The following is a 27846-nucleotide window of genomic DNA, read 5'->3' on the forward strand; positions in this document are numbered from 1 at the left end:
ATTGGGTAGCTTCTAAGCCATCCGCCAATAGCGTCCCTTGTATGAAATCAACTGGGCAAACAAACTGAGGAAGCATGTACCATAAATTAAAAGACCCATTGTCCGCAGAAATCCGCGAACCAGCGAAAAATCCGTGATACTGTATATACTGTATTTAGATATGCTTACATTTAAAATCTGCGATAGAGTGAAGCCGCAAAAGTCGAAGCGTGATACAGCGAGGGATTACTGTATAGATATGTATATATATATATATATATATATATGAAGATATGTATGTGTGTATATATATGTATATATATGTATATATATATATATATATATATATATATATATATATATATATATATATATATATATATATATACTAACAAAATACCAGCAGCGGAGAAGTAGTGTGTTAAAGAAGTAATGAAAAAAAGGAAACATTTTGAAAATAACGTAACATGATTGACAATGTAATTGTTTTGTCACTGTTGCTCTCATATATATATATATATATATATATACAATATATATATATATACAATATATATATACACACACATATAAACATATATATATACATATCCATACATATATACACATACATCCACATATATATACATATATACACACATACATCCACATATATATACATATCTACATATACACACATACATATACGTACACACATACATAAATACACACACATATATACACACAAATACATATATATATATACATACACTCACACATATATATATGAACATTTGAAAAATCTGTAATTTAATAAACAACCAAGAAAAGTAACATTGCAACAATGCACGCACGCACCTGTGTGTGTGTGTGTGTGTCTCTTGCGGGCCTGCGTGTGTGTGTCTGTCTGTCTCTCGTGTGTGTGTGTGTGTCTGTCTCTCTCTCTCGCGCGCGCGTACGCACACCTCTGTGTGTGTGTGTGTGTCTGTCTGTCTCTTGCGCGCCTGTGTGTGTGTGTCTGTCTGTCTCAGGGGCGCCTGTGTGTGTGTTTGTGTGTGTGTCTCTCTCTCTCTCTCTCGCGCACGCACCTGTGTGTTTCTCTCTCTGCACAGGGAATGCACATGAAGAGGCTGAACACGTGCCGTGTGGCCCCGCGCATGCGCACTTCACCAGAAGACACACACACGGACACCTGGACGCACACAGGGGTTTTATTAAAGAGGATAAGCATAACCTTCCTTGATTTCTTGTATCTTGTACTGCACACCTCGGTATATGTAAACTAATATCCTATTAGGGTTTTTGATCACTTCTGTACACTGTCTGGATGTAGAGAGTGAGGAGGTCATTATGGCTCTCAAGTCCTTCTCAGTCCTGCCACTGAGTATTTAACTCTAACATTTTTACTTACTATGTGTAATACTTTATATTTGCTTACATTGGTACAAATCTGCCCAAGCCTGTATGTTGTCCAAGGCCCTGCATAACAGTTTAGCTGATTCAACATTCACTGACCTTCTACCAGGGTTGCTAATATCTTCAAACTTAATCAACTTGTTGTTTATATTTTAATTCGGCTCATTTTCATATCAGCAGCTTCAGCACTGACTCCTGAGTGATGTCGCTTTTAATATCACCTAATTCTGAAAATGTTCCCCTGACCATGACTTTGTGCTTCCTTTGAGCCAATTGTGTACTTACCTACCCACCATGCTTTGAAGTCCCATTTCTTTTAGGTTGATCACTAAGCGTTCATGTGCTCTCTTATCAAAAGCCTTCTGAAAATCGCAATAGATAATATAATAATAATGCCCCTCTCTTATTGTAGGCACAAAACACGACCTTCATTATCTGAACCCATGTTGAGCATGTGCTTCTTGATCTTTTACTTAATATATTCATTTACATGTGATCAATGTTAAGTTTACTGGCCTATATTTACTTGAATCAGCCCGATCAACCTTTTTATACAATGGCATAGTCATCGCTAGCTTCCAGTCTTTAAGAATTCCCCCAATGTGTAGTCATTTTACCTCCTTATTTGTTTCCCTATTTTAGGTGCAGCTCTTGAGCTGTATTCTGTTTAACAAGTTTTTGCCCAAACATTGTTATAGAAATTATTTGCCTGGAGAAGCTATAAGTAATTGTTTTTCAATAATGTGTAGATTATCACCACTTAGTTAAAAATCTGCATTATGTTGGAAAACTACTTACAGCCGCAGTGTAAAAGTATGACGTCTGTGTCTGCAAGCTTTGCATTATTGACCACCATTGTATGCCTTTATACTCTCAGCAAATTGATAGATAATTCTCACCATTAAAAAGAAACTGAAAGAAAAGGACATCTGTACAATTACCTAACCTATTTAATAAATTTGTTAGGGTCATGGGTCTCCAGAACCCATCATGATACAGTTGAACAGAAGGCAAGAGCCAAACCTGCATGAGGTGCCAGACCATCACAGGACACACATGCCTACAGTGAGCTGCACCAGGGCAGTTTAGAGTTGCCAGTCAATTGAATCTGCACATCTTTGGATGGATGCTGGGAGAAAATACATCGACTTTGAAGAGAAATACTTTTTGATAGTGGGTAACCTAGATTTTGGAGGCAATCATCAGAACAGGTTAAAAGTTATTCCATTCACTTTTAGTATGAGGGATGTTCAAAAAGTTTCTGCATTTTTTTTTTTAACTCTATTCATTAAGAATTTCAAAAAGAAATGACATCACTTTTCTACATAGTCACTTTCCTTTGCGATGCAATTTTCCAAGTGTCGTACCAACTTTTTAATGCCCAATTACCACTTCTCTCACCTTCACTGTTTCCAATGACAATACGAAAGTGCGGAAACTTTTTGAATGTCCCTTGTACATAAGAAAGTTACAGGTTACACAATAGAAAAGACTTCAGTTCACTAAGCCCACTGGCTTAACTGTCTCTGTATTTTACCCAAGACCTTAGTTCTTTGGGAATCTTCAAAATTCATCTTGGTAACATTTTGAAAAGGAATGTAACTAAAGATTGGCAAGCTACAAATTCTGCTGAATGTCCTGCTCTTATCAAAATTGTTCTTAAATACAAGGCTTTTGCTCGGTAATTCATTCTGTATTCCTATAGCCCTTTGTGTGAAGAAGTGCATCCTGGTTTCCATTTGAAATGCAGTTCTTAATTTCCAGCAGTGTCCTTAAGCACAAAATTCACTATTTATTCATTTTTGTCGCCAACTCTAAGAATTTTGAAGGCCTCACTTAGGTCTTTACGGAGTCTTCTCTGAGTTTATTTCTATTATGTCGGAGTAGATCAAGATCTTTAGTCTTGAGATTCCCTTCTCAGCCCATTCCCTAAAGCTGCTATTGTCTTTTAGTCCAGCGTAGTGAGCTCATGTGGTCTCCCTAATGCATTCTAGAGTGTTTTGTTTGTGCCTCTGTAGACCTGGAAACAACCATTGGTGCACTTTGGCCATTGCGTTAGAAATCGTTTAGTTATATTTATTACAGTTTAGTATTTAACTCTTCAAGTTTTAAGTAACATGCACTATCATTGTATTGCTTTCAATTATTTTAGCTTTTTTTCCATGGTTATTCTGGTTTCTTCACACATACTAAAATCAAGCACATTAGGTTAATCAGTGAGAACAAATTTGTCCAGCATATGGGAGTGTGGATTTGTGAGTGAGGTTGTCCCATGATGGACTGCCATCCATCCCTTCTTTGGTTTATGCCTTGCGCCTCTGAGTCTTGTCAGCCTTGAAATTGGAGGAAATGGATGGAGTGTGTGTGATGGTGTCCCATCCAGGTTTAAACTGTACCTAGTATAGACTTTGACTCTTCATGACTCTGTAATTAACAAAAAAAGTTTCTGAAAATTGCAGGAGCATTCAGAATTGATTTATTTTTGATTCGTATTTTCTCTACTGCTGTCACAGGTAATAATGCGCAGTAGTCAGCCTCTAGTTGGAGCACAAAAGAAACGCTGCCAGGAAGATGAGGAGCTGCTGGGGGAAGTGCTGAACAACTCAGAACGGGGCTTCATTGTGGACACCAGGTCAGCTCAGCTAGCTCAACAGGCCAGGATCACGGGAGGAGGTTTTGAATCCAAATCAAATTACCACAACTGGAAGCGGCTTCATCGGAATATGGAGAGGTGCAGGATGAACAGGAAACTCTTTTATTAGTGGACATGCTCTCACTTTGAAATGAAGAATGAGGTGTGATGTTACAACTTTTCAGGGGAAAGAATCTTCAGGAGAGTTTGATCAAGCTGGTGGATGCCTGCAATGACCAGACTCACAACATGGACCGGTGGCTGAGCAAGCTGGAAAATTCCAAGTGGTTGTCTCACGTCCAGAGCACACTGAGCACAGCCTGTTTGGTGGCTGAATGTGTTGAAAGGTAAGAGACGGCTATAGAATACTACATAATGTGAACTCAAAATAGAATAGACCTGTCAAATTATTAAATTGTAATACTAATCTTGTTGGTATAATTTGCTTAAACTGATGTTTTAGGACATCTTTCTGCAATTTTAGTTGTTATGACATCATTGCCAACATATCTTGTCAACATCTGGCCAGTTCAATTCCATGCACATATGGTAGTCCTTCCCATTCATCCACAAAAATGAAAGCGCCAGCCACTGATAGCTTTACTCAAAATCATGTTCTACAAATAAAACTCCCATTGCACCATTATCAGTGCCTCCCTACTTCCAATTCCATCTATCCATTTTCTGGGCCGTCTTTTTCATGATAGGGTCACTGAAAGCTGAAGGGTACTGCAGAAGCATTATGAAGCAAGTCATGATCCAACACCAAATAAATTGAATGCCAGTCTCACACTCACTCACATTCTCCTTTTGGGTTTGTTTAGGATTGCCAGTTAAAATAACACCCCCATTTTTGATAGAACATAAGAGAAGAAACTACTGTATCCTCACAAAATTATAGATATGAAGGAGGAATTTCAAGCAGGAATTGTAGGTCTGGTTAAAAATTTAACATGTCATTCTAGCAACAGTAAAAAGCCAGGGAAGGGAATGAAGAAGAGAAGTGCTGGTGCAATTAGTGACAGACTACACCAGGGAGGCAGGAGGTGTCAGAGAAGTTGAAATTGTAGGGATTGCCAGTCTGGTGGAATTACAGCCGTCCAACACAGAGTGAACAAAAGACGGAACAAGGCCTTGACTGGCCTAGTGACTGAGGAAGGGGCAGATCTCATTGATATTTTGGAGAAAGAAGCTAAAGGAGTGGATTGGTAAAGAGAAGTCCTGACTGTCGAAGACAACTCCACAGCTCTCATGGCAAGATATCTGATTGTGAATGAAGGTGAGACGGTGATGTCTAGAGTGTAAAGGAAGAAGCAGAAGGTAATTCCAAAGTATTAGACAAAACGGGATCTTTTGTGAACTTGTAACAACCCTACCCTACTGATAGCCTGTCTCTTGTATAAATGTGGACACACTAGACATCCATGCTATACACATTAGCACACTTCAGAATTCATCCTCAGAAGATGGAGGTGCTCTTGTGTGGTTCTTATTATTGCGTGGCCAAGTCAGGTAATTGGCAATCTGAGACCTAAGAAACTGGCCAGCTGTTTTCAGTACAGCTCAGTTGAGGTGATTACTGTGTGGTTATTTGTGTGCCTGCTGAAGCTCACTGAGGGGTCTTTTGTGGTGTAAAAACCTTATACTATACATCTATAGAAACTCCCAAAGGATCGTGTTAAATATGTAATGGAGTGAACAGACCAAGAGAATAAAGATGGAATGTTGGGGTACCAACTGGGCAACCCTGTTTAATTGGCACAAAATAAATCAACAAAAAAGTAGTGCTTTCTGTATAAACAAGGTGGGCTCTAGACGGCCAGACAAACGTTTGAAGTGGTGTTCCAACAGCAGGAACTCTGTCCTCGATGAAGGCATGGTCATAATGTGACACCACCTACCAGGGATTGCCTATTTTTATGGCATCTGGGGTGGAAGACGGCAAAGCCAACTCTCGGGGCTGTTGATGTACTTAGGTGTTCTCCATGGCTCTCTTGTCAAACTACAGAGAAAAGTGAAGATACAGTTAGCGCCAGCACCCAGTCTCATCCAGGAGTGGTATCACTTACCTCACCAGAGCTCTGAAGATGATCCCCAGGAAAACATGCATGACAACTGCAAATTTATTGTGCATAGTACATTATGTTAGCTTTCACCTTCACTGTAAATACAGTTTAAACTCTCTGATGTGACCTGATTTCATTTTTTTGCATGTCCAACACAGATCAGACTTGATGTAAACACCCAAAAACCACCTGGCATCTCATTTAATTCAAACTGGACACTGCTGCTCAAATACATGGTGCTAAATTTCGTTTCAACTCCAATTGTCCACACACAATCTGAGTTTAAACAGATCGGATATGTACAAAAGGATGCGTATATGATTTTTGTGCAACATGTGACATTTTAAAAGGAGAGAGAAGCACGACAGTTACACAGATATTAAACTGTTATTAGTGTTATTCTAAAGTTCATCAAAGCAGTTAACAATACAACCCATAAGTTTTGACTCATGTTGTGTTTCCATTTCCTTCTCTTAATGTAGGTGGAGAAAACCGTGGCAAGAAATGCTGAGATATTCATGCATAACCCTTCAGCACTGGCTCAACATATTTAGAAAGTAAACTGCACTTCTAAAATATAGAAAACTGAAAACATCAGCAGAAACCAACAACGCATTTACAATGCATGTGCAGGGCAAGTTAGCTGCATATGTCTGTAATTGCTCAAGCCACGTCTAGACTGTGACATTCAGACAGCACTGACATTGGTTTGAGACTTGGGAGTGTAAATGCAGCATAACTGTCCATCGCCTTTAGCTGGTCAAGGTCACAGGGTGTTGGACAATACCCCCATAAGCAAGAACATATCATCAATGGGGCACACACTTAGTTTAACCAGTTCAAGATTACAGAGAGCCAGTCTGCCCTGGCAGACACATTCCTTCCAGAAACTATTAACTGTGCCATAGTAGCCCCAGAGGCACAGCTTAGACATCTGATATTGCATGCATATCTCTATCACACCAGCACTATTTGTTTCTTCTAGTGTGTTTTCTCAGAAGATTCTGAGTTCCATTGATTAACTTGAGATATATTTTGTCTCTCTCTTTGCCACAGGGAAGGCTGTCCTGTTTTGGTCCATGGCTCCGATGGCACCGACACCACTCTGTTGGTCACTTCATTGGCACAGCTAGTCTTGGACCCAGAATGCCGAACACTTATTGGCTTCCAAACACTGATTTGTCGGGAATGGATACAAGTAAGTATATAACGATTTAAGAATTTTTGTGGATGTTATTGCAAATGTGACCATCTACCCAGTGTTTCACTATCTAGGACTCCCCGCCACAGGAGACTTCAATTAAACCCCTGACCAGTCACTGTCTATGTGCAGTCTGGACATTCTTGACCATTTTCTGCAGTGTGGTCTTGTTGCTGAAGTAATGGACTTTATGCCACAAGGTTGCCACTTCAATCCGCAGCAATGTCTGGCTGTGCAACTGTGAGAAAGTCACTAAGACAACCTGCACTTCAATTGTAAAAACTATTTAAAGTCCAACTCTGTATTTGTTGAAGCACATTGGAATAGTGGTCCCTGTAGAAGAGAACTATAAAAAATATTATTTAAATCCACAGTCAAAACAAAGAGGAGCAGCTTCAGCTTATTTTTGTATAGTGTTATTCACCAAGTTCAGGCTCAGAGCACTGGAACAAGTTCACAGGTCACAAAAAAATTACAACATTTACAAACTACAGTTACATAATGCACACACATAAAGCAGTTTCAATATGAAAGACATGAAAGGATCCTAACAATATTTGTCTGTTAAATATTATCATTGAGATATGACAAGTTGACGATAGAGGGAAGAAAAACCAAAACTCCATTTAGGAGAAAATAAACCCCTGGGGGTCTACGGTAAGTTATAACACAAAGTCAGTCATAGTAAAGAGCCCTGGAGACCTCAAATACTGCTCAGAAATGGCAATTGTGGTCTAAGATTGGTAGACCAAGCATTATTAAGGTTCATCATGAGCTAAATCTCCTCCATGAATGAAACTATCCAGTGCTCTGAGGTCCACTCTCTGGTTTTGAGGAACCTTCTAAAAGTTGTGTTTAATTCTCATTTAAAAGTACTCTACTTACATTGAAAGTACAGATAATATTTTGTAAAATAAAATCCTTTTAGTCTTTGTTCAGATTAAGATTACTGTTACTGTATATTAGACTGATGTCTTGTCATGATTAGTATGTGGTGCGAAGGCTGGAGAGCGCCACTGACCCCCAAACCCCAATCACAACACACACAAAGTAGTCCTGGGATCAAATAAAAAGGTATTTATTACAAGAATACCTTATACAAACAATAAACAGTTCCTTCTTTCACTGTTCCTCTGTCTCCACTGCACTGTTCCTCCTCCAAGATGAGTGTTGGCTTCCCTTCTCCCAGCTATGACTCGCCTAAATATTTTTGATGACCTGGGAGTACTTCTGGTGCCAGGACATTTTCCATTGGAAGTACTTCCAAATCATATGGATTATAGGATTGCACTATTGTTGAACAATGCACATTACTGAAATCCCTTTGGGCAGAGGAAGTGAAACCTGCTGAAATTCACTAAAGAATGTTGGCTCGGTACTGAGGTGAAAACATCATGACTCGATGAAAATTTGTGAATGGGTAGAAAGGTTTAAAGCAGGAAGAACAAGTGTAACTGATTAAACTCAATCTGGTCGATCGGTAAACATCGCACACATAAGTCAAGGTCGACATGGCAAATGTCTTCATCAGAGGAGACTGATGGATTACATAATGCATGATGACCTGGGGTATCCTGAAGTTTGTGCAAAATGGGTACCCAAACAGCTTTCTGATCTACACAAGCCAACATCCTCTAGTGGATTTCAGCAGGTTTCACTCCCTCTGCCAAAATAAATGTCATGATGGCACATTGTTCAACAACGGTGCATCTATGTCCAGTTGACCTTGGCTTTAACTAGACTAATGGCAGTACACTCATAAACCATTGTGAATGTGTTATATTGCCTCAGCTTCTATCCATTGCAGTTACCACGTAATTTTCAACTTGCCTTTATTTTTTGATATATCCTTGCATTTGTTACTTCCATACATTTTTAACAGTTTGACCACAGACAAGTTAATGGACTTGCTCAATGGTGCACAGTTTGTTCATATATGACATCAAGCTAGGTAGAATGGCAGCTAATCCAGATTCTGTCATGTCATTGCAGGACTTGGACAGCATACAGGATTAGGCAGATTTGTGGCAGATGAAATTGAATGAAACTAAATATAAAATATTACACATAGAAGGAAGAAATATTGAATTGGAATACACAGTGGGAGGTGTGAAACTTGAAAGTACCATATATACTTGTGAAAAAGTCATAAAATCAGACCCCGACTTATACGCCCGTTCAAAAATACACTTCATTTTTTTTTACATCTTCTTGCTTTCTCCAATCTCTCACCAATTTCTCAGACACAATGAATTTTGTGCCAGCAGTGCAGTTACCAATTTCTTTCAACACTTCATCGACTTTTAATTTAAAAACAGCTTCATATTTTCTTCTGATTGAACGCTCCATCATCAATAAGGGATGCTCTTACAATATATATCATAAGGTGTATGAGGCTGTGAGATACAAAAAATGCTAAACAGTGAAAACATCGCTTCGGAATAGTTTGGATATTACCGTGTGGTCAGGTAGGCACAATACATAGAAAAAAAACGGTAGTGTGCTCCGTGGTTACTCTCTCAGGTGGGCGTTAGCATATCATAATCTCTTGGACCAATTAGCGTGAGTTTTCTACATTCGACTTATACGACCGACATTATAAAATACCAGAAATTATATGGGAAAATCAAGTCTTGACTTATCCGTGGGAGAAGATAAACACGAGTATATATGGTACATCTCATGAAAAGGACCTAGGAGTCATCTTATGGTCTTACTGTCAACATCCAAACAATCTATAGAAACCAGTAAGAAGGCTATAAGATGTTAGATTATGCAAGTCAAGGGAGGTCATGTTTAAGCTTTAACATGAAGTGGCCAGGCCTCATCTGCAGTACTGGGTTCAGTTTTAGTCTCCATATTACAAAAAGACATAGTGTTGTTAGAAAAAGTCCAGAGAAGAGCAGATAGGCTAATTATGGGACTAAGAGGTATCAGCTATGAGGAAAGACTGAAGGAGCTGAACCTTTTCAGTTTAAACAAAAGTTTAAGAGGTGACCTGATTGAAGTTTTTACAATTATAAAATCAATTAGTACAGCAAGTCCAGGCCCTTACCTTAAAATTAGCTCAACAAGAACACAAGGACACAGTTGGAATCTTGTTAGGGGTAAATTTCGCACAAACATTAAAAAGTTTTTCTTCACACAAAGAACCATGGATATGTGAGGTAAATTACAAATTAGAGTGGTAGACAGTTGGACTTTAAAGACCTTCAAATCTCGACTTGATGTTATTTTTGAGAAATTCGGTAAACAGGATTGATAAGGTTTGTTGGGATGAATGGCCTGTTCTCATCAAAACCTAATTTATAAATATAGGTGACACTTTTACCCAATATAATGTGTGTATCATAAGTGCATTCGACAGTTTTCTGTGTATTTCTGCACTCTGAGCATGCCAACTCATTCTTGGGGTTGAACTAACATCCTATAGCTTTATCATTCAATCTTACTAATGGTAATGTGTTGCCTTCTGCTACACACTGAAGATTTTTCTCACAAACAATACAGGAAGTAGAAAGGTTTTATTTAGTCAGTGACAAAGCAGTCTTCTCTTGCTGTTGTGGTCTGGAGTCTCTGATTGGCTGTGACCCTTTATACATGGATTAGTGGTGTGCACTCAGATTGATATCTGTACATTTCTGACAATCTTATTTGCCCACAGCTCTGCAACTGCTAAAATTTAAGCAGCTTGTTGTGGGTGCAGCTGCTGACAGCCAAGAATAAGACTGGTGGGTATAATTAAGGCAAAGATCTGCTTCCCTGCCAGGTGCTCTTTGTATGTGGTGGTCGTGGTGGGTTTTTAGTTGTACAGGTAACTGATCAAGCCTGTAAGTATAGATGTTAGTGCTAAATTAAGTTTAGGTGCAGGGGCTGTGACATTTAAAGAAACTAGCTAACATTAAATGTATTTAATAGATACTAATGTAAAGCAACATACAAATCTTATTTGCATAAACACAATGGGCCTCATCATTTGCAGAAGGAGTTATGCACTATCTTGCAGCAGTTGGGTTGCCATTGCAAGGCAGTCTGTGCACACATCCTTTGTACACCAGGTACAGTTGTAACAACCACACTCACACTCAGAAGGTGGCAAGATACCCGCTCCGGCTAAGTTGGAGCAAAGTCCAGACTCGGCCACGTCAAAACATACTGTACTTAGCCTTTCATTCCTTACCCGCCCTTAACTCAAATATTCCAGTCGACGGTAGAAATAAACAAGTTAGTCAAAGATGAAAGGTTCAATATGTGAAAAAAATTAATACATTGGAAAAGAATGAAATATAATACACATAAACCCCTGTATTCCCCAATCCTGATGCAGATGCCAATAAATACAGTAACACAAAAAAAAACTCGACCAGACCTCAACCTCGCCTGTCCTTCCTCGTCATTTACAAAACGACAAACATTCATATCCACAAAAAGTCCAATGAAATCACAGAAACTGTGGCATCTGACAAATGGATGAAAGTCGGACAAGTCCCAAAGGATGAAATGACAGAAAACCACAATACAAACAGTGCTGTTGCAAAGTATGAACCCAATTAGTCTCACCGATCACCAATGCCTCCAGAAAGCAGTGTGACAGCCTTGGGATGTGGTTGAAGAAAAGTCCAAAGTCTCATACTGCAGGAAAAACAGTCATAATCTGTGGATGCCTACGATGCAATAGTAGCAGTACTTGATATGATGGATCACGTAATATAAGAACTGACTGTGATGTCTTACAAAACAACTAAGGATCTGTGCTACTATGTGGGAGGTTGCCAGTTCAAATCCCATGACTGCCAGAAGAGATCATACTCTGTTGGGCCCTTGAGCAAGGCCTTTAAGCAGAAAATTGCTCTAAGGGTGCTTTACAATGGCTGACACTTTGCTCGGAGCTCCAAAGGTAATGTGTAAAGGCAATTTCCCTCAATAATTAATAAGGCATATATGAAATCAAACTAGCCATGCTACCTGTTGAAGACCAGTAATAGAACAATTAAAAAATCTTTGCTAACTCTATGTGTACCTTGGGCGCCTTTCCTCTGTATTCCCCTGTGTCTGAACCTCTCCTGCTTCCTCTCTTGAGTGCATTCCCATAAAGCCTACTTCTCAGACTCTGTTATTGCCTTCTGCTCATTTTTGTACTGCCTGTGTTTGAAGACGATGCTCTCAGCATCCTTTCCATGCCTTTCCTCCACCTTGTGTTTCTCACACTCTCACTTCCTCTTTCAATCACATCACTGAAGACAAACTGACCAATCAGATTGCTCTGAGGGACTGAAGAGACACACTCACACAAGCACACACACACACGCATGCATGCACACACACACTCCAACCTTACTGTTTTATTATATAGTAGATTAACCCAATTAATCAGTAATGTATTCGTGATGAATGTCATTCAACACACCTGGACTCATATGTCTCTACAGCAGAGATCTTCAAGTTCAGTCCTGGATGGCCATAGTGGCAGCAGATCTTTGTTCCAACGTAAATGCTTAATTAGAAGTCAATCCTTCCAAATAACAAATCTTATTTATTTTATGTCTTGTTATTATTTTCATACAACCAGGTTGTCACTCTTACATTGAAAATGTTTTATTTTCCAAGAATATCATCCAAATGAATTATAGCCTGAAACAGATGAGTATTTCTCAAACCTTTACGTTTTCTCTTCAGTGTTCTTTTCAAATATTTTATCAAACCAGATGAACACATGCTGGTGTTAATGGAAACAACTGAGATGGAAAACTGCAGCTTCCTTTGTCAATTACCATATACACTCGTGTTTATCTTCTCCCACGGATAAGTCAAGGATTGATTTTACCGTATAATTTCCGGTATTTTATGTTGTCGGTCATATAAGTCGAATGTAGAAAACTCACACTAATTGGTCGAGGAGATTATGATATGCTAATGCCCATCTGAGAGAGTAACCACGGAGCACACTGCCTTTCAGGCAATACCTGAACTGTTCCGAAGCGACTTTTGCACTGTTTTGTTTTTTGTATCTCACACCCTCATACACCTTTTTCGCAAGAGCATCCCTTATCTACAATGGAGTGTTTGATCAGAAGAATATATGAAGCTGGTTTTAAAATAAAAATTGTTGAAGTGGCAAAAGAAATTGGTAACTGCGCTGCTGCAACAAAATTCGATGTGTCTGAGAAACTGATAGATTGGAGGAAGCAAGGAGATATGAAAAAAATGTAAAAATTAAGTGCCACATTTTTGAACGGGCGTATAAGTCGGGGTCTGACTTTATGATCGATTTTTCAGCTTTCAAGACCTGACTTATACGCGAGTATATACGGTACATCTTATTGCTAATAAGGAGCCATTAAAAGCAGGGAGTAGAGCTATTTAAGACTTAAAAATCAAGTAAGGGTGGGGAACCTTAACAAGGGGACAACTAAAGTGAAGCATAAATGTGTCATTTGAAGACTAAGTACACCATCAGCAATATTTGACTTCTCATTAAGAAGCTGGATTGGAACAAAAGCCTGAAGTCACTAAGGCCCTTCAGGACCGACTTTCTGAAACCCTGCCCTGCTGCTTTGATGCAGTAATGCTAACCATTATGCAGTCCATTTTCAAACAAGTTTATAGCAAAATATCTTTAACAACACTGCTCTTCAGCTCAAATTTCTTTGTTTGGCTCAGGCAGGACATCCTTTCCAACAGCGATGTACCCATCTGGCTCTGTCTCATGCCAGGCTGCGTAATGAAGCCCCGATTTTCCTGCTCTTCTTGGACTGCTGCTGGCAGCTGCATCACCAGTTTCCCCTGGCATTTCAGTTCAGTGAGACCCTACTGATACAACTCGCCCAAGAGGCTTACTTTTCCAACTTTGGAACTTTTCTTTGTGACACCGAAAAGGACAGGTAAGGGGGTGAGGCCTGGGAGTGTATGCATACTGACTGGCTTATTTTGGTGTAGATATAAACAGGAGGTGTATTATTGGCAGGACTGAAATGTGAAAAATGAAGCAGGTTATATTTCCTTTGATTTATTGGTTACTGTACTAGAAGTACATGATTGCAAAAACTGTATAGATATTACACTCTTTTTCTCTTTATGAAAAATAAATTCTATAGAATGCCACCTAGCAGCTGCATAGAACGCAACACTCTGTTGACCATAAGGTGACAAAACCAGGTTTGTATTGGTAAGTTATACTACTGTGTACGATAGCTAGGTTCCAATCTTTGTATGTAGTCCTTGTTTCAATCAAGATCTAAGTATAAAACAAACAAATGTTTCATGTAAATATCACATTTCTTGTAAGTAAGAAAATTTACTCATTTTCTAAATATGTTTGTTCAGTTCAGGAGTGCAAGGGAGTCAAGGCAAGACCTGAACCTGAAGGGGTGCCTGTGCATCTAGGCCACACCTACAGTTACACCCTTAATGGTCGCCAGTTAACCTAAACTGCAGTAGTACCCAGAAGTACCAACACAGACTTGGGGAGAATGAACCATGCTGTCCCACCACTATGCTACTCTTCTGCCGTGCGAAAATGCGTGTCATTGTTAACTAGTTATATGAAACATCAAGTCCCATCTAAATGGTGTCATGAATGAGTTCAGATGTCAATCGGAACATCTACCTATTTATACCCTTCTGTTTAAACCAGTGATTCACCGCCTTTTCTATGCCCTGGATCCCTAGAAAATAATTGATTTATGTTCACACATCTTCACATTTGAAGATGAAGCAGTCACATTTATAATTTTTAACCAAATACAGTACTGCAGGTGAGCAAGTTGAACTCTTATCTTTTTTAAAAGATTAAGTTTTAACTATGTGTATAAAATTCAAATGCAAAATGAGTTAATTTCCCTCAATCTCAATAATCTTGTAAATGTGTCTCCAGTGAGGCCTAGACACTCCATTGATGATCCAGGGCTTGGGGTATCCCGCGGAGCATCAAGCACCACAAGGAAATGGCACACAATCAACAATCGAGGGGTTTGAAGGACTGGAGAACCCCGTGCAGTTAAGCAAAGTCTACGAGCTTTGCACCCCAATAACACCTGCACTGCAATTCAAAAACAGATGTGCTGCACTACTGTCAAGACACCAGCCTCTAATTCAGTCCCTCTTGTCCCCCAAAGCAAAAATGTCAATCAAACCTTGAACTCAGTGACATTTTGCGATCAGGGCTTGCACAGAAATCAATACTAGACCTCACCCTTCTCCACGGATCATTGCAAGGACCAAATTCCATTCTCTAAAAAGAGGTTATTTGCCTTTACAAATGCTCCGCCTGCAACAAGGAATCCATAAGAGCACACACTTCTGTGGCTCATTTGCCAGTGACAGTTGCCTGTGTAATTCTTTTCTTATCATAAAAGTCTTCGCCACATTTATTTGTACATGGAAATATTCAAATCAGTAGAAGAAGCAGAGGACTAAAAAGACACAGTGAGGTAGAATATTGCTCTAAGCTCCACATAATGGTTGCTACTTTGCAATAACATCAAAAATAATACTGTAATGAGCACCGAGATGGAAAGGCCGAGACTCTTATTTCATATAAAGTACATGTCAGTTATCCAGTCATTTGGACTCAACATGCAAAACATGTGCACATCATGTCCCATTGAGATCGCCCTTTTCAATTTAGGGGAAGACTCTCGACCAAAGAATTAGAGTGTGAGATGGATCTTCAAAATTAGAAAATGTGGTGATGTTTCATTTTTAATTCCGGTCCTTGGCGAATGCAGAATAGTACAGATAGTAGCCTGGCTGAATGGAAGTCAGCAGTATCATGGATCAAGTGTTACACTCATCCCTCACTCTTTGCAGGTTAGCAGAATAACGTCTTTCCCCATGTCATGGACTGCATGGCCTTTCATGGCGGATTACACCGAGGTTGCTGCAAGACTCATAACTATAAGAGAGAGGGCACCAAAAGCTTGTGGTTGGTACTCAATAATGTTATAAAAGTAACAAAAAGTCATTCAAAGTTTATTTAAACTTTGCTGTTAATCACAACTGTGTATTGGCTATAGAACCTAAACTAAGAATGCTGTGTCATATTATGGACTTGAATATGTTTCTATTAACAACAAACAGTAAAAGCTAATAGTTTTACTCACCAAAACATGCCACCTTCAATGAAGTTTTAGATTTAACAAAATATGTCATGTAGTATAACAAGTTCATATCACATGCATTGTCACGTCTACAAAGTACAAATCAACTTCTATAGGTGTGCTTGACCAGAAGGCCTCCACTCTGCAGCCAGAGTCTCACTTTAAAGGTTACATAAAGTATAAAAACAATGAGGGCAACAGGTGTAAAGCTGCCCAGGACTGAGTGCATCAAGTAACGCCAGTCCATGCCCTCAGCATCCTAATAGCACTCCGGCTGCGAGTATTCTTGCATTTAGTATGACACTTCCATCTCATTGTCTTGGTGTACCCTTTCATAATTACTGGAAATAGTAAAGAATCTGAATAAGTATTGGAAACCTATGGACTACCTGAGAAGAACCATGTGATTTGAAGGGCCAATAGAATCTAAAAGGGGAGGGGCTGACCATACCTATAAAGATGAAAGTGCAGTAACAAAGAAGGAGAAAAGCAAGGAACAGCGCCAGAGAAAAAGCTGCGTATATCAAGGAAAAAATCTGCCACTTACAGAAGACGTTAGGTGAACACGGGTTAATTTTTGAAGAAAATAAAACAGCTTGACAACATAAGGGATCCTTTTACCTTTTTTAATGGTGAACTTGGAAAAGGGCCCGACAAGCCTTCTATGAGGAGGTGGTGGGAGAAAGATGTTTCCCTAGACCAGGGGTTCTCAAACTCGGTCCTGGGGACCCCTGTGGCTTCAGGTTTTTGTTCCAACCAGCCTCTGTTTTTAATTGGATTCCTGGGCTAATTAAGTGAACTGTTGTTTCCCAGATTCCCTGTTTTGGGAACAATATACAAATTAGAAAACTAAAAAAAAATATTAAAATGTACTAAGCAATTATATGTATTTTTTTCTTTTTAACAGTATTTTCATCTTGATTGTCATTCTACTTTTCTAGGTGTTCTTATTGTTTAATTAGTCCGTTATTTACTACTTTGTGGGGCTGACGCTAAAGTAGTTGCAGCCTTTCACGATTGAGTGTCATTTGCTTGGGTTTCTGCTCTGCTTGTTTTTAATTGTCATTATTAAGATTCAATGAAGGGAGCAAACTGCACAGAGAAAGGGTTAAATATAATAAAAAGAGAGTTAGGCATTTAAATCCATAGCAAAAACAGAAATATTTCTAAGTTTCTTAAAAATGTAAACATCATGCTGCTGTGCTTTTCTAAATGTAGAATAAATGATAAATAATACCAGCTAATTAAATGAGATCAGTGCTATCAGGTATTGTCACTGATTGGGAATCTGGTTGGAACAAAAACCTGCAGCCACAGGAGTCCCCCAGGACCGAGTTTGAGAACCCCTGCCCTAGACTGAGGTATGGCTTGGCGTAACCCTTGCAATAACACACATTTAAAAAAAAAGTAATTCTACTGATGGACATTTAAAGGATATTTTTTTCTCATTCTCTGTTAATCATTTATGACAATTGCTATTTGCATATTTGTGCCTTATTAGTGAAGTGTTTTTCGTAATCCATGAGTGTGGAGGGTGTGCTGCAGTGTGGGTTTATTGTAAATGACTGATTTATTTGTTGTATTTTACAGAATTTACAATAACAATTTTGTTTCATCGTGCATTTTGCATCTGTTGGTGTGCTCTGTATCTGCTGTGAAAGTAGTGTGGGTCACCTGCGTTCCCGATCATGTATTCATTGTTTTCTTTTTTCTTGTTGCCGCTCTAGGTATTGGCAGTGCATATTATAATATTGCCGTCTCGGGTGGGAAAAGGGTCTCAAGGAGTGGTACAGTAGCATTCTGTAATTTTGTGTGTCCCTAGTATATGAGTTTGAATGTGTATATGTGTATGTATATATGCATATAAGGTATCTGCCAAATAGTGCAAAGAGTACATGACACGTGTTTTGCCCTAATTGGGGCTCATCAGGTGTACGTACTTTTGCATCCCCTTACAGGGATCAAACCTCGGACATCAGCGCCTGATGCAAAGTCTCTGACATTATGCCACAGTGGCTGGTTCACTTATCTGGCAGCGTGAAGATCAGAATATTACATTCTTGGGTGTGAATCGCAGCCTGCCAAATAAGCAAACCATTGTATTATTTGCCAGATACTGTATCACATATCTATGATCTGTTTCTCACAACATGGTGGATGTTTGCAGACTGGCTGACCAACCACAAGTGTTACCTGGTAGGTAACCACCCAAATAATCAGATTGCTATTCTGACTTAAGAATGTAATACTCTGATCTTCTCCCTGCCAAGTAAGCGAACCAGCCTCCGTTGCGCAGTGTCAGAGGTTTTGTCTCAGGTGCTGACGTCTGAGGTTTGATCCCCGTAAGGGAATGTAAAAGTGCATCCACCTGATGATCCATAAGTGTCGTGTACTCTTTCTATTATTTGGCAGATACTGTATGACATATCAGTGATCTGCTTCTCGCAACTGAGAGGACATGGCAGATGTTTGCTGAATGACTGACCAACCACAAGTGTTACCTGGTAGGTAACCACCCAAATAATTAGATTGTGATTCAGACTAAGACACACACACACACACATATATATATATATATATATATTATGCACATTTCTTTAAACATTCTAATGTAATGTCAATAATATCATATAAAAATATGATGAGTGAGAAGGCACTGTATCTCAGATTGTGGCCGTCAGGGGGCCTGGACACCCAACCAGAGCGTGGAATGATGAGTGGGTCATGCTGGAGTGTGTCTTATCCCTGCTATCAGCACAAAGGTCCTGATGAAGTGGCACATTACAGCTTCACCATCTGTACTTCGGGCCTCCAGCTGGCTATATGTTGTGGAGTTCTCTGTCTTTAAATGTGAGATTTACAGAGAGCCTGGCTTGGCTTTTCTCACATTCTGTCTATTGCTGTGTTACAGAGAGCCACCCATCCCTACCAAACAGAATCTTGAGGGTGCCTTTTGCACACAGGATCCAAGCTTTCAGATACGTGTTTGATCGCCTGGCAGTGGCTTCATATGAATAGCTGCTCTCACTGAAGGCCCTGCAAGATCTTACATACTGTGATCATAAATGTATTTCTGCATACTCTGATGTAGCTTTTCTCCCGACATCTGTTACAATGCTGAGTTCCAACAACATCTTGGCAGCCATTAGTGCTGATTTCAAGTGCCTGGAGATTAGACACTGTGCTGGGCTGCTGTCCATGCTTTCTGTGCATGAGTTACAACACTGGAATATGGCCTTCTAGGCATGTGTAGCATTGTGCAGCACTATTTTGATAAGATTTTTGGACGTTGTCACAGCCACTTCAGCCATTTCTTTCACTTTTGGGTCCTGTGGGAAGGATGTGCAAAGCTCAGATCTCCACATTGTACAAAAACATTGGAATTGCAGACTGGGTGCCATTATTGGCAGTCACCCTATACTGAGCAAATTGTACTTTACAACTCTGATTTTTTTTCTGCTGTCATAAAAGGAACAAGTACAATCTCCCAAATGTCCAAGAAGTGGTCAACAAGTAACACTGTGCTGAAAGAGTTCAATGCTGATCATCCAACAGGGACCTCTCAAAAATTCATGAGACATCATTTGGCTGCTCTGTAACTGTGCCTTTGCTCACAAAGTCTTTACGTTCACTCTACAAGCTGGCCCAGTACAGTCAGACGTCAGTCTGGCTGTCTGTAACGAGCTTCCCCACCAATGTGGTGGATGTGTACACATACTAACATCTCTGGGTGTGTTGACTTTGGGATGATCACCTCTAAACAGCAGGCCACTTTCCACACTGATATCTTCCCTCACTTGCTCATGTACCTCTTTCTTTATGGTTTGGCCTCTCAAAAATAATTATGGATGTAAATACAGTGCATCTGGAAAGTATTCACAGCGCATCACTTTTTCCACATTTTGTTATGTTACAGCCTTATTCCAAAATGGATCAAATTCATTTTTTTTCCCAGAATTCTACACACAACACCCCATAATGACAACGTGAAAAGGTTTACTTGAGGTTTTTGCAAATTTATTAAAAATAAAAAAAACTGAGAAATCACATAAGTATTCACAGCCTTTGCTCAGTACTTTGTCGATGCACCCTTGGCAGCAATTGCAGCCTCAAGTCTTTTTGAATGTGATGCCACAAGCTTGGCACTATCCTTGGCCAGTTTCGCCCATTCCTCTTTGCAGCACCTCTCAAGCTCCATCAGGTTGGATGGGAAGCGTCGGTGCAGAGCCATTTTAAGATCTCTCCAGAGATGTTCAATCAGATTCAAGTCTGGGCTCTGGCTGGGCCACTCAAGGACATTCACAGAGTTGTCCTGAAGCTACTCCTTTGATATCTTGGCTGTGTGCTTAGGGTCGTTGTCCTGCTGAAAGATGAACCGTCTCCCCAGTCTGAGGTCAAGAGCGCTCTGGAGCAGGTTTTCATCCAGGATGTCCCTGTACATTGCTGCAGTCATCTTTCCCTTTATCCTGACTAGTCTCCCAGTTCCTGCCGCTGAAAAACATCCCCACAGCATGATGCTGCCACCACCATGCTTCACTGGTTTCCTCCAAACGTGACGCCTGGCATTAACACCAAAGAGTTCCATCTTTGTCTCATCAAACCAGAGAATTTTGTTTCTTATGGTCTGAGAGTCCTTCAGGTGCCAAACTCCAGGCAGGCTGCCATGTGCCTTTTACTAAGGAGTGGCTTCCATCTGGCCACTCTACCATACAGGTCTGATTGGTGGATTGCTGCAGAGATGGTTGTCCTTCAAGAAGGTTCTCCTGTCTCCACAGAGGACCTCTGGAGCTCTGACAGAGTGACCATCGGGTTCTTGGTCACCTCCCTGACTAAGGCCCTTCTCCCCCAATCGGTCAGTTTAGATGGCCAGCCAGCTCTAGGAAGAGTCCTGGTGGTTTCGAACTTCTTCCACTTACGGATGATGGAGGCCACTGTGCTCATTGGGACCTTCAAAGCAGCAGAAATTTTTCTGTAACCTTCCCCAGATTTGTGCCTCGAGACAATCCTGTCTCGGAGGTCTACAGACAATTCCTTTGACTTCATGCTTGGTTTGTGCTCTGACATGAATTGTCAACTGTGGGACTTTATATAGACAGGTGTGTGCCTTTCCAAATCATGTCCAATCAACTGAATGTACCACAGGTGGACTCCAATTAAGCTGCAGAAACATCTCAAGGATGATCAGGGGAAACAGGATGCACCTGAGCTCCATTTTGAGCTTCATGGTAAAGGCTGTGAATACTTACAGTATGTACATGTGCTTTCTCAATTTTTTTATTTTTAATAAATTTGCAAAAATCTCAAACTTTTTTCACGTTGTCATTATGGGGTGTTGTGTGTAGAATTCTGAGGAAAAAAATGAATTTAATCCATTTTGGAATAAGGCTGTAACATAACAAAATGTGGAAAAAGTGATGCACTGTGAATACTTTCAGGATGCACTGTACTTGGAGTTTTTAATCCTCTTCTGTGTGTTGCCTTATCTGGGTAAGGTGCAGATCTGTGACATTGAGGTAATCGGCCGGCCTACATGCATAAAGTGCCACACTTGTGCCAGTGTTTGCTGTAGTAATTCTACTGAGGATGTCACGCAATTACAGGACCTGTGCCCATATTTATCAAGCATCTCAGAATTATTCCTAGGACTTGCATTTAATGTCTGATTAGAATGAAAATTTCTCCTACCTCACAATATAACATGAGATGTAATTATGAAGAGTCCTACACTTAACTCAGATTGAGGAGTAGCAGTTCACATTTCAGAATGAAATCATTTTATGACACCCTGAGTCGCAAAATGACGTTCTTGAAGGCATTTTGTAGTTTCCTTAGATATCATGAAGACATTTTGTAGTTTTCTGATACTAACACTAAGACATTACCACGTTTATTTCTTTATGAAGATAACAATACTAATAATATTCAAAGTAGTAAAAGAAGAGGAAATATAAGCATAAGGTAAGATAGTGCGCTAAACTGTATGTAAGGGCTGCCACTTTGCAACAACATCAAGAATAACGCTGTAATGATCACCGAGATGGAAAGACCAAGACACATTCACTTAATGAGCGTAAGGTAGCTTATTTAACAATGAGTGACAAACGACAGCGCTTTCAGAAGAATCACCTTCCTGCTGTTATGGCCACGGGAAACGCCTCGTAAAGTAATAGTAACTTAAACTAGCTATGGCTATCCCGGCACTGTTTCTGAAGCCGTGGTCATTCTTCTAGTGTTAATGATCGTCTTTCAGAGTCGCATGCCGTGCCTCTCTTTGTGATCCCTGCTTATCTTCAGTGAGGCCATGTTTATCCAATACACTGGTAGTCTCCACCTGCCTTCTTGAACCTTCCAGAGCGTGTAAGGTGTAATGGGAATGTTCCAGGTATTTGTGCAGAGCTCGGCGCCGGTGTGACATTTCATTGTCAGCCACCCATCCAGCTCTGCCTATCTTCAGGATAATTTGCATCAATGGCCACCTGTGTGTTGGTGCTGTGATGTCACTTGTGATTCACATATGTGTGCTTATTCACACTTGCAGCTATGATCTTTATGTGTGCAGTCAATCACACCAACAACTTTAGGAAAACCAGTGATTTGCATGAATGTAGCTTACTTTACCTTGCAGAGTGGTGGGAAGATGTATAAATTCACATATTTCCTCACAAGTTGTAAGTGCATTGAAGTTTTGGTGCAACATTTGAGAAATGTTTGGTAGTGACATCCCCCAAATCATCACTCTTGAAATCTGCGGCTAAAAAAAATAACGTTACTAACATTTACAACATGGTTGACAGCATATGGCTTCTCTGCAGAGATGACGTAGAAGATTTGTTATTAGTATTATTCCATCTCTGTCAATCAATATCGATTAGTGTTTATAAAACACTGTGCCTTTCCCGGAATGTGTGAGCTGATCTTTGCCTGAATGCCATCTTCTGGAGCTTCTAGCAAGGTAGGATAACTCATAACTCCTAAATCTGACTAACGTCTCTGATCGCTGTGTGGTTTCTAGATCCGTCATAGTAGGCCTCCATTTTTTCTTAAGCCAGCTTTTAAACTACTGGCCAACAAAATGCATCATGTGTCAAAGAGTCTCAAAGAGGACTCTAAAGGTGTGAGGCAGTAACACTAACTACTACAATATCTCACAACCTTATAGTATAAGTGGGGAGAAATAGAAAAAACATGCACATTCCAAAAGATGGGGTCCATGATGACCAACTTTAGGGCGACCACATTTAAAAGACTGACAGTTCTATTAAAGAAAGAGTAGCTAGTCAGAGATGCAAAGTAAGAAAACCTGAATACGTGTGTGCGTCTACCGCACGTCATATGAATGTGCTGAAGGAGCAGTTTTAGGTGATGGCTTCCTAAGGTTGTAGCTGCACTTGTCCAAAATATCAGACAAATGTACAAGGAGAAAATAAAATATCAGTGAGAACTGAAGCCTTGGTTCGTCGATGGGTGGCTAGTCGACTTTTGTTAAAAGAAAAAGAAAAATTACTTCGGCTTAACTTTGTTTATTACCGTGTATGTATAGAAAAATTACATTCTTACTTACTCGTTTGTTCCTCAGACTAATGGCATTAATACCATAACAACAATATACCAAACAATAAACAGAACACAAATAAGTAATCTCTTTTAGCCATTTTAAAGTATATTTACAGTGTGTTGTAGCTATCCGGTCCACTTACATTCAAACTGTCGAAGGGACGGTGATTTATTGATTTCTTTGGTGGGGATTCCTGGAACGCACCCGCCCTGCCTTGGCCTGAACCACACGCACTCACAGACGGAGACACGAAATTTAATAAATTAATTAATGAATGAATAATATATAAAATAGAAAGTAAATATAAACAACAAATACTCAGATAACCTTCCCTTGCCCTAGGCAATACCAAATACAACACATATCAATAAACACCTAACAACAAACAACCACGACAATGTCTAGGAATCGGTTAATGCAGCAGTAACAGAACAAGTGGTACGGAGTAAAAGATGACAATCCCGGGAACCGCTTTCTGTAAGTAACGTAATAAACAGTCCTACTAGTAGTCCTGATGCAGCGAGGGGTGAGATTTGGGGAGCACTCCCTCCGATGAAACATAATGACCAATCCAACATTACTCACACGACAGTCCGGCGCGAGAGAGTCCATACATCCTTACAGGTTCATGATCCAGGGTATAAACGATATTTCATAAGGGTTATGGCAGACGAGACAAACAGGTGAACAGAAACACAGACAACGACTTCCTTTTTAAAATTCCCACTGGCCCCTGCATTCTCCTCAAATGTCCAATCAGGGCAATACCCTCGGGGCAGCTGGGAAATGGAGTCCTTTAAGTTGTAGCACTGCTACAGTGTGTTTATTATGTCTTGTTCTTTGCAGGCATGCATTCCAGGTAAAAGAGAAAACCTTCTCCTTTTGGGACTGGATGAACAATCCTGCCGTGCTGAAGACATTCACCAATCCTCTTTATCAACGAAATGAGCTGGTCATTTGGCCATCTGTGTGGCCGCACAGTCTGCACCTCTGGCAAGGTAACCATCTGAAAATGGGGGGTGTTGTTATAAATGGCCTTGAGTTCTCACCAGATGAGAAGAAGCTGGCTGCTGCCCGGGGACATGCAGGTTATAAGTTTTAACTGCATGAACTGAAAAATGGTTATCCTCAGCAAGAAATAACATTACCGTTGTAAACAGCCATCCAATTATTTTCTTAATCCACCTAAGAATATTCACCTTAATCCAGCTTCATCCACTACAAGTCACAAATTTTCCTCTGGGGACATATAAAGTTCTATCTATAGTCTTTTATGCTTATGTATCTAATATAGTGTCTTTCAGATCTATATCAATCATAGACAGATGAGGCTCCAGTACATTGGGTATACTGGTACCCTCCCAGTTCAGTCTTGCTCATCAAGCAAACATGCTGTCTTTGTGATGTGGGAGCAAACAAGAGACATTGGGAACTGTAAGGCAATCATGCCAGCCCTGCACCACTGTTCCAGTCGGGCACAGTTTAGAGATGTCAAATAGTCGAACATAAATTTTAAGAAATAGTAGACCCTGGTAGACATTGCTTATTTGTAAAATGCTGATAACACCTGTATTCGGGCATTACATATATTACCACGTTCACTAGTGGTCTTAGTGACAACAGATGGAATTCAAAAGTTTGCAGGTACGTTACACTTCTTGCTGTCTGAGGGTTAGACATGATGATAAGACCTCCCATGAAAAAGTGAAAATTGTAAACTGTCGCAGGCAATCAATAAAATTCTCCATAAAAATCAAACTTTTCTTGCCCGTAGTACACCCTGTTGGTAGTGGTTAGTATTGCTGTTTAGCGCTACAGACACCTTGGTTTCAAATCCAGATCTGGTCCACTATGTGGAGTTTGCACATTCTCATTTTGTCTATGTAGGTTTCCTCCACATCCCAAAGTGCATGTTAGTTGAACCGACAAATTTTGTGTGGATATTAAAAAATAAGTAGCTATGAAATTTGAGAAAAATCACGTAACTGATGTGGTACTTTAACTGAGTACTTCCGTGAATTTTCAAGTAAACTATGGTTATAATTACAAATAGATGATTAAAATTTTAATGATGAAAAGTAAACAGATATGAAATCTGAGAAAAATTACTCAACCGGAAGTAGTACTTTATTTAAACAACCATCTGAATTTTGATATTAAAAACTTTATTCAATATAACACATTCTTTCAGTAACTACTATTAATTTTATTTTAATTTATACATCATCAGTTTAACAATAACGTGTACATATTAAAAATGCCATGTAAATATAAAGATGTAATGTGTACAGTAAACTGCTATGTTCCCGTCGTGTTCCTGGTAATACATTTAATTATATATACAGGTATATAATGTTTTTTGTTTTTTTTTTTGTTATTTCCACCATGCCCAGCGGTGGGCTGGCGCCCTGCCTGGGTTTTGTTTCCTGCCTTGCACACTGTGTTGGCTGGGATTGGCTCCACCAGACCCTGTAGTTAGGATATAGTGGGTTGGCTTATGGATGAATGGATTTCCACCATTATAATTAAATGTAGCTAAATGCAATTTTATCTATAGCAATTTATTGCAACAAATATTATATAATACTAACACTTTCTTTGTTTTAGGTGACTATAACTCTTTTTACTTTGCACATAATCTAGGTATGTAATCATGAAAAACTTCCACCATTGTTTTCGACCTCCCTAAGTGCGAAAATATCATTTTAATATAAAGGTCGATTATAAAGAGATAAATGATTGTGTATCGATACTTTCAATTAGTTATGATGAGAAACAAAGAGATAAGATATTTGAGAAATATTTTGCAATTGGAAGTGGCTCTGATGACCTTTTCCTCTCTCTCAGTATACGAGACAGTCGAGGGGAGCACACTCCCAAAATTTCTTATTTTCACTAAAGACGAACTTATCATGTGCCTTCACACTTCCTCTGCCAAAGTCTTCGCCTTTCTAGGCATTTTAGATGTAGTCTCATTCACACACTTGAATTTGGAACACATTTAGCCCCATTCTTAATAAATCTCAGTGATAACTGAATTGCAAAACATTACAAAAATGCAGATTGCTGCCAAATACAAGAATATGTGCTAGCAGTGTCAATATGATGCTGAGAAAGTTGCGGAAGATTAACAATATGGTGCCACTGATTTGCAGTCAGGCATGCTATTATCATATAGTGCATATGCCATAGACTAGAACTAAGATAGCAAAGCTGCATTACGGTTTCTTCTTGATTTTTTTCAGCTATTTTTGTGGCGAGGTTGGAATTTTGTGACCGTGTCTCTGTGTCCTGAAGTTAGCCTATCCGTAAAAACAGTTGTTCCTTAGGTTGTCTGCAAATAACCAAATATTGTCAATCAATGACTTTGAAGCACATTTTGTTTTGATGCCAGAATCAAGTCCGTTTAGATAGGTCTCTATCGATTGAGTACAAGTAGATTTTTCAGTCTGCTCTGCACAGCCAGCCTCCTTCTGGATAAAAGAACACTCCAAGCAACTCTGTGAAAAGGTGATTGAAAAGAACAAGTCAGTGTACAGAGACAAGAAAATGTCCTAGTCCCTGAATATCCCTCGGAGTCCAGTTAAATCAGTCTTTAAAGACATGGAAAGAGTATGGCACAGTCGTAAACCTGCACAGAGCAGACCATCCAGAAAAACTAATTGATCATGCAAGACTAGCGAAGGAGGCCATTTGTCCTCCATGTGCTTCTCCTAAACTGTATCTTTTAGCAATGATGTCTGTAGGTCTTTTGGTAGCTCATTCATGTACCATGGTTACATCTGAAAACAAGCAAGTACAGTCCTGGTGACTCACGTATAATTCACACCAAAACATGGCCGAAGGACAAAACTAGAAATGTATGTATGCACAAAAAATCCTAACGACTAAAACTGTACGTAAGCAAAGTCCAACACACT

General features: G+C 39.7%; 1 protein-coding gene across 2 annotated transcripts in view; it reads left to right on the forward strand.

Moving 5' to 3' along the window:
• zgc:154055 (uncharacterized protein LOC556036 homolog) overlaps positions 1-27846 on the forward strand; it is a 61509-nt gene that overhangs the window by 32129 nt on the left and 1534 nt on the right. For both annotated transcript variants that reach the window (XM_039740773.1, XM_039740774.1), the window contains 5 exons: positions 3888-4105; positions 4192-4353; positions 7129-7270; positions 13934-14154; positions 24773-24924. In XM_039740773.1, the coding sequence (XP_039596707.1) occupies positions 3888-4105; positions 4192-4353; positions 7129-7270; positions 13934-14154; positions 24773-24924 (895 nt within the window). The remainder of the gene's footprint in view (positions 1-3887; positions 4106-4191; positions 4354-7128; positions 7271-13933; positions 14155-24772; positions 24925-27846) is intronic.

This window comes from Polypterus senegalus, chromosome 17, assembly GCF_016835505.1.
Source record: "Polypterus senegalus isolate Bchr_013 chromosome 17, ASM1683550v1, whole genome shotgun sequence".
Classification (NCBI taxonomy): domain Eukaryota; kingdom Metazoa; phylum Chordata; class Cladistia; order Polypteriformes; family Polypteridae; genus Polypterus; species Polypterus senegalus.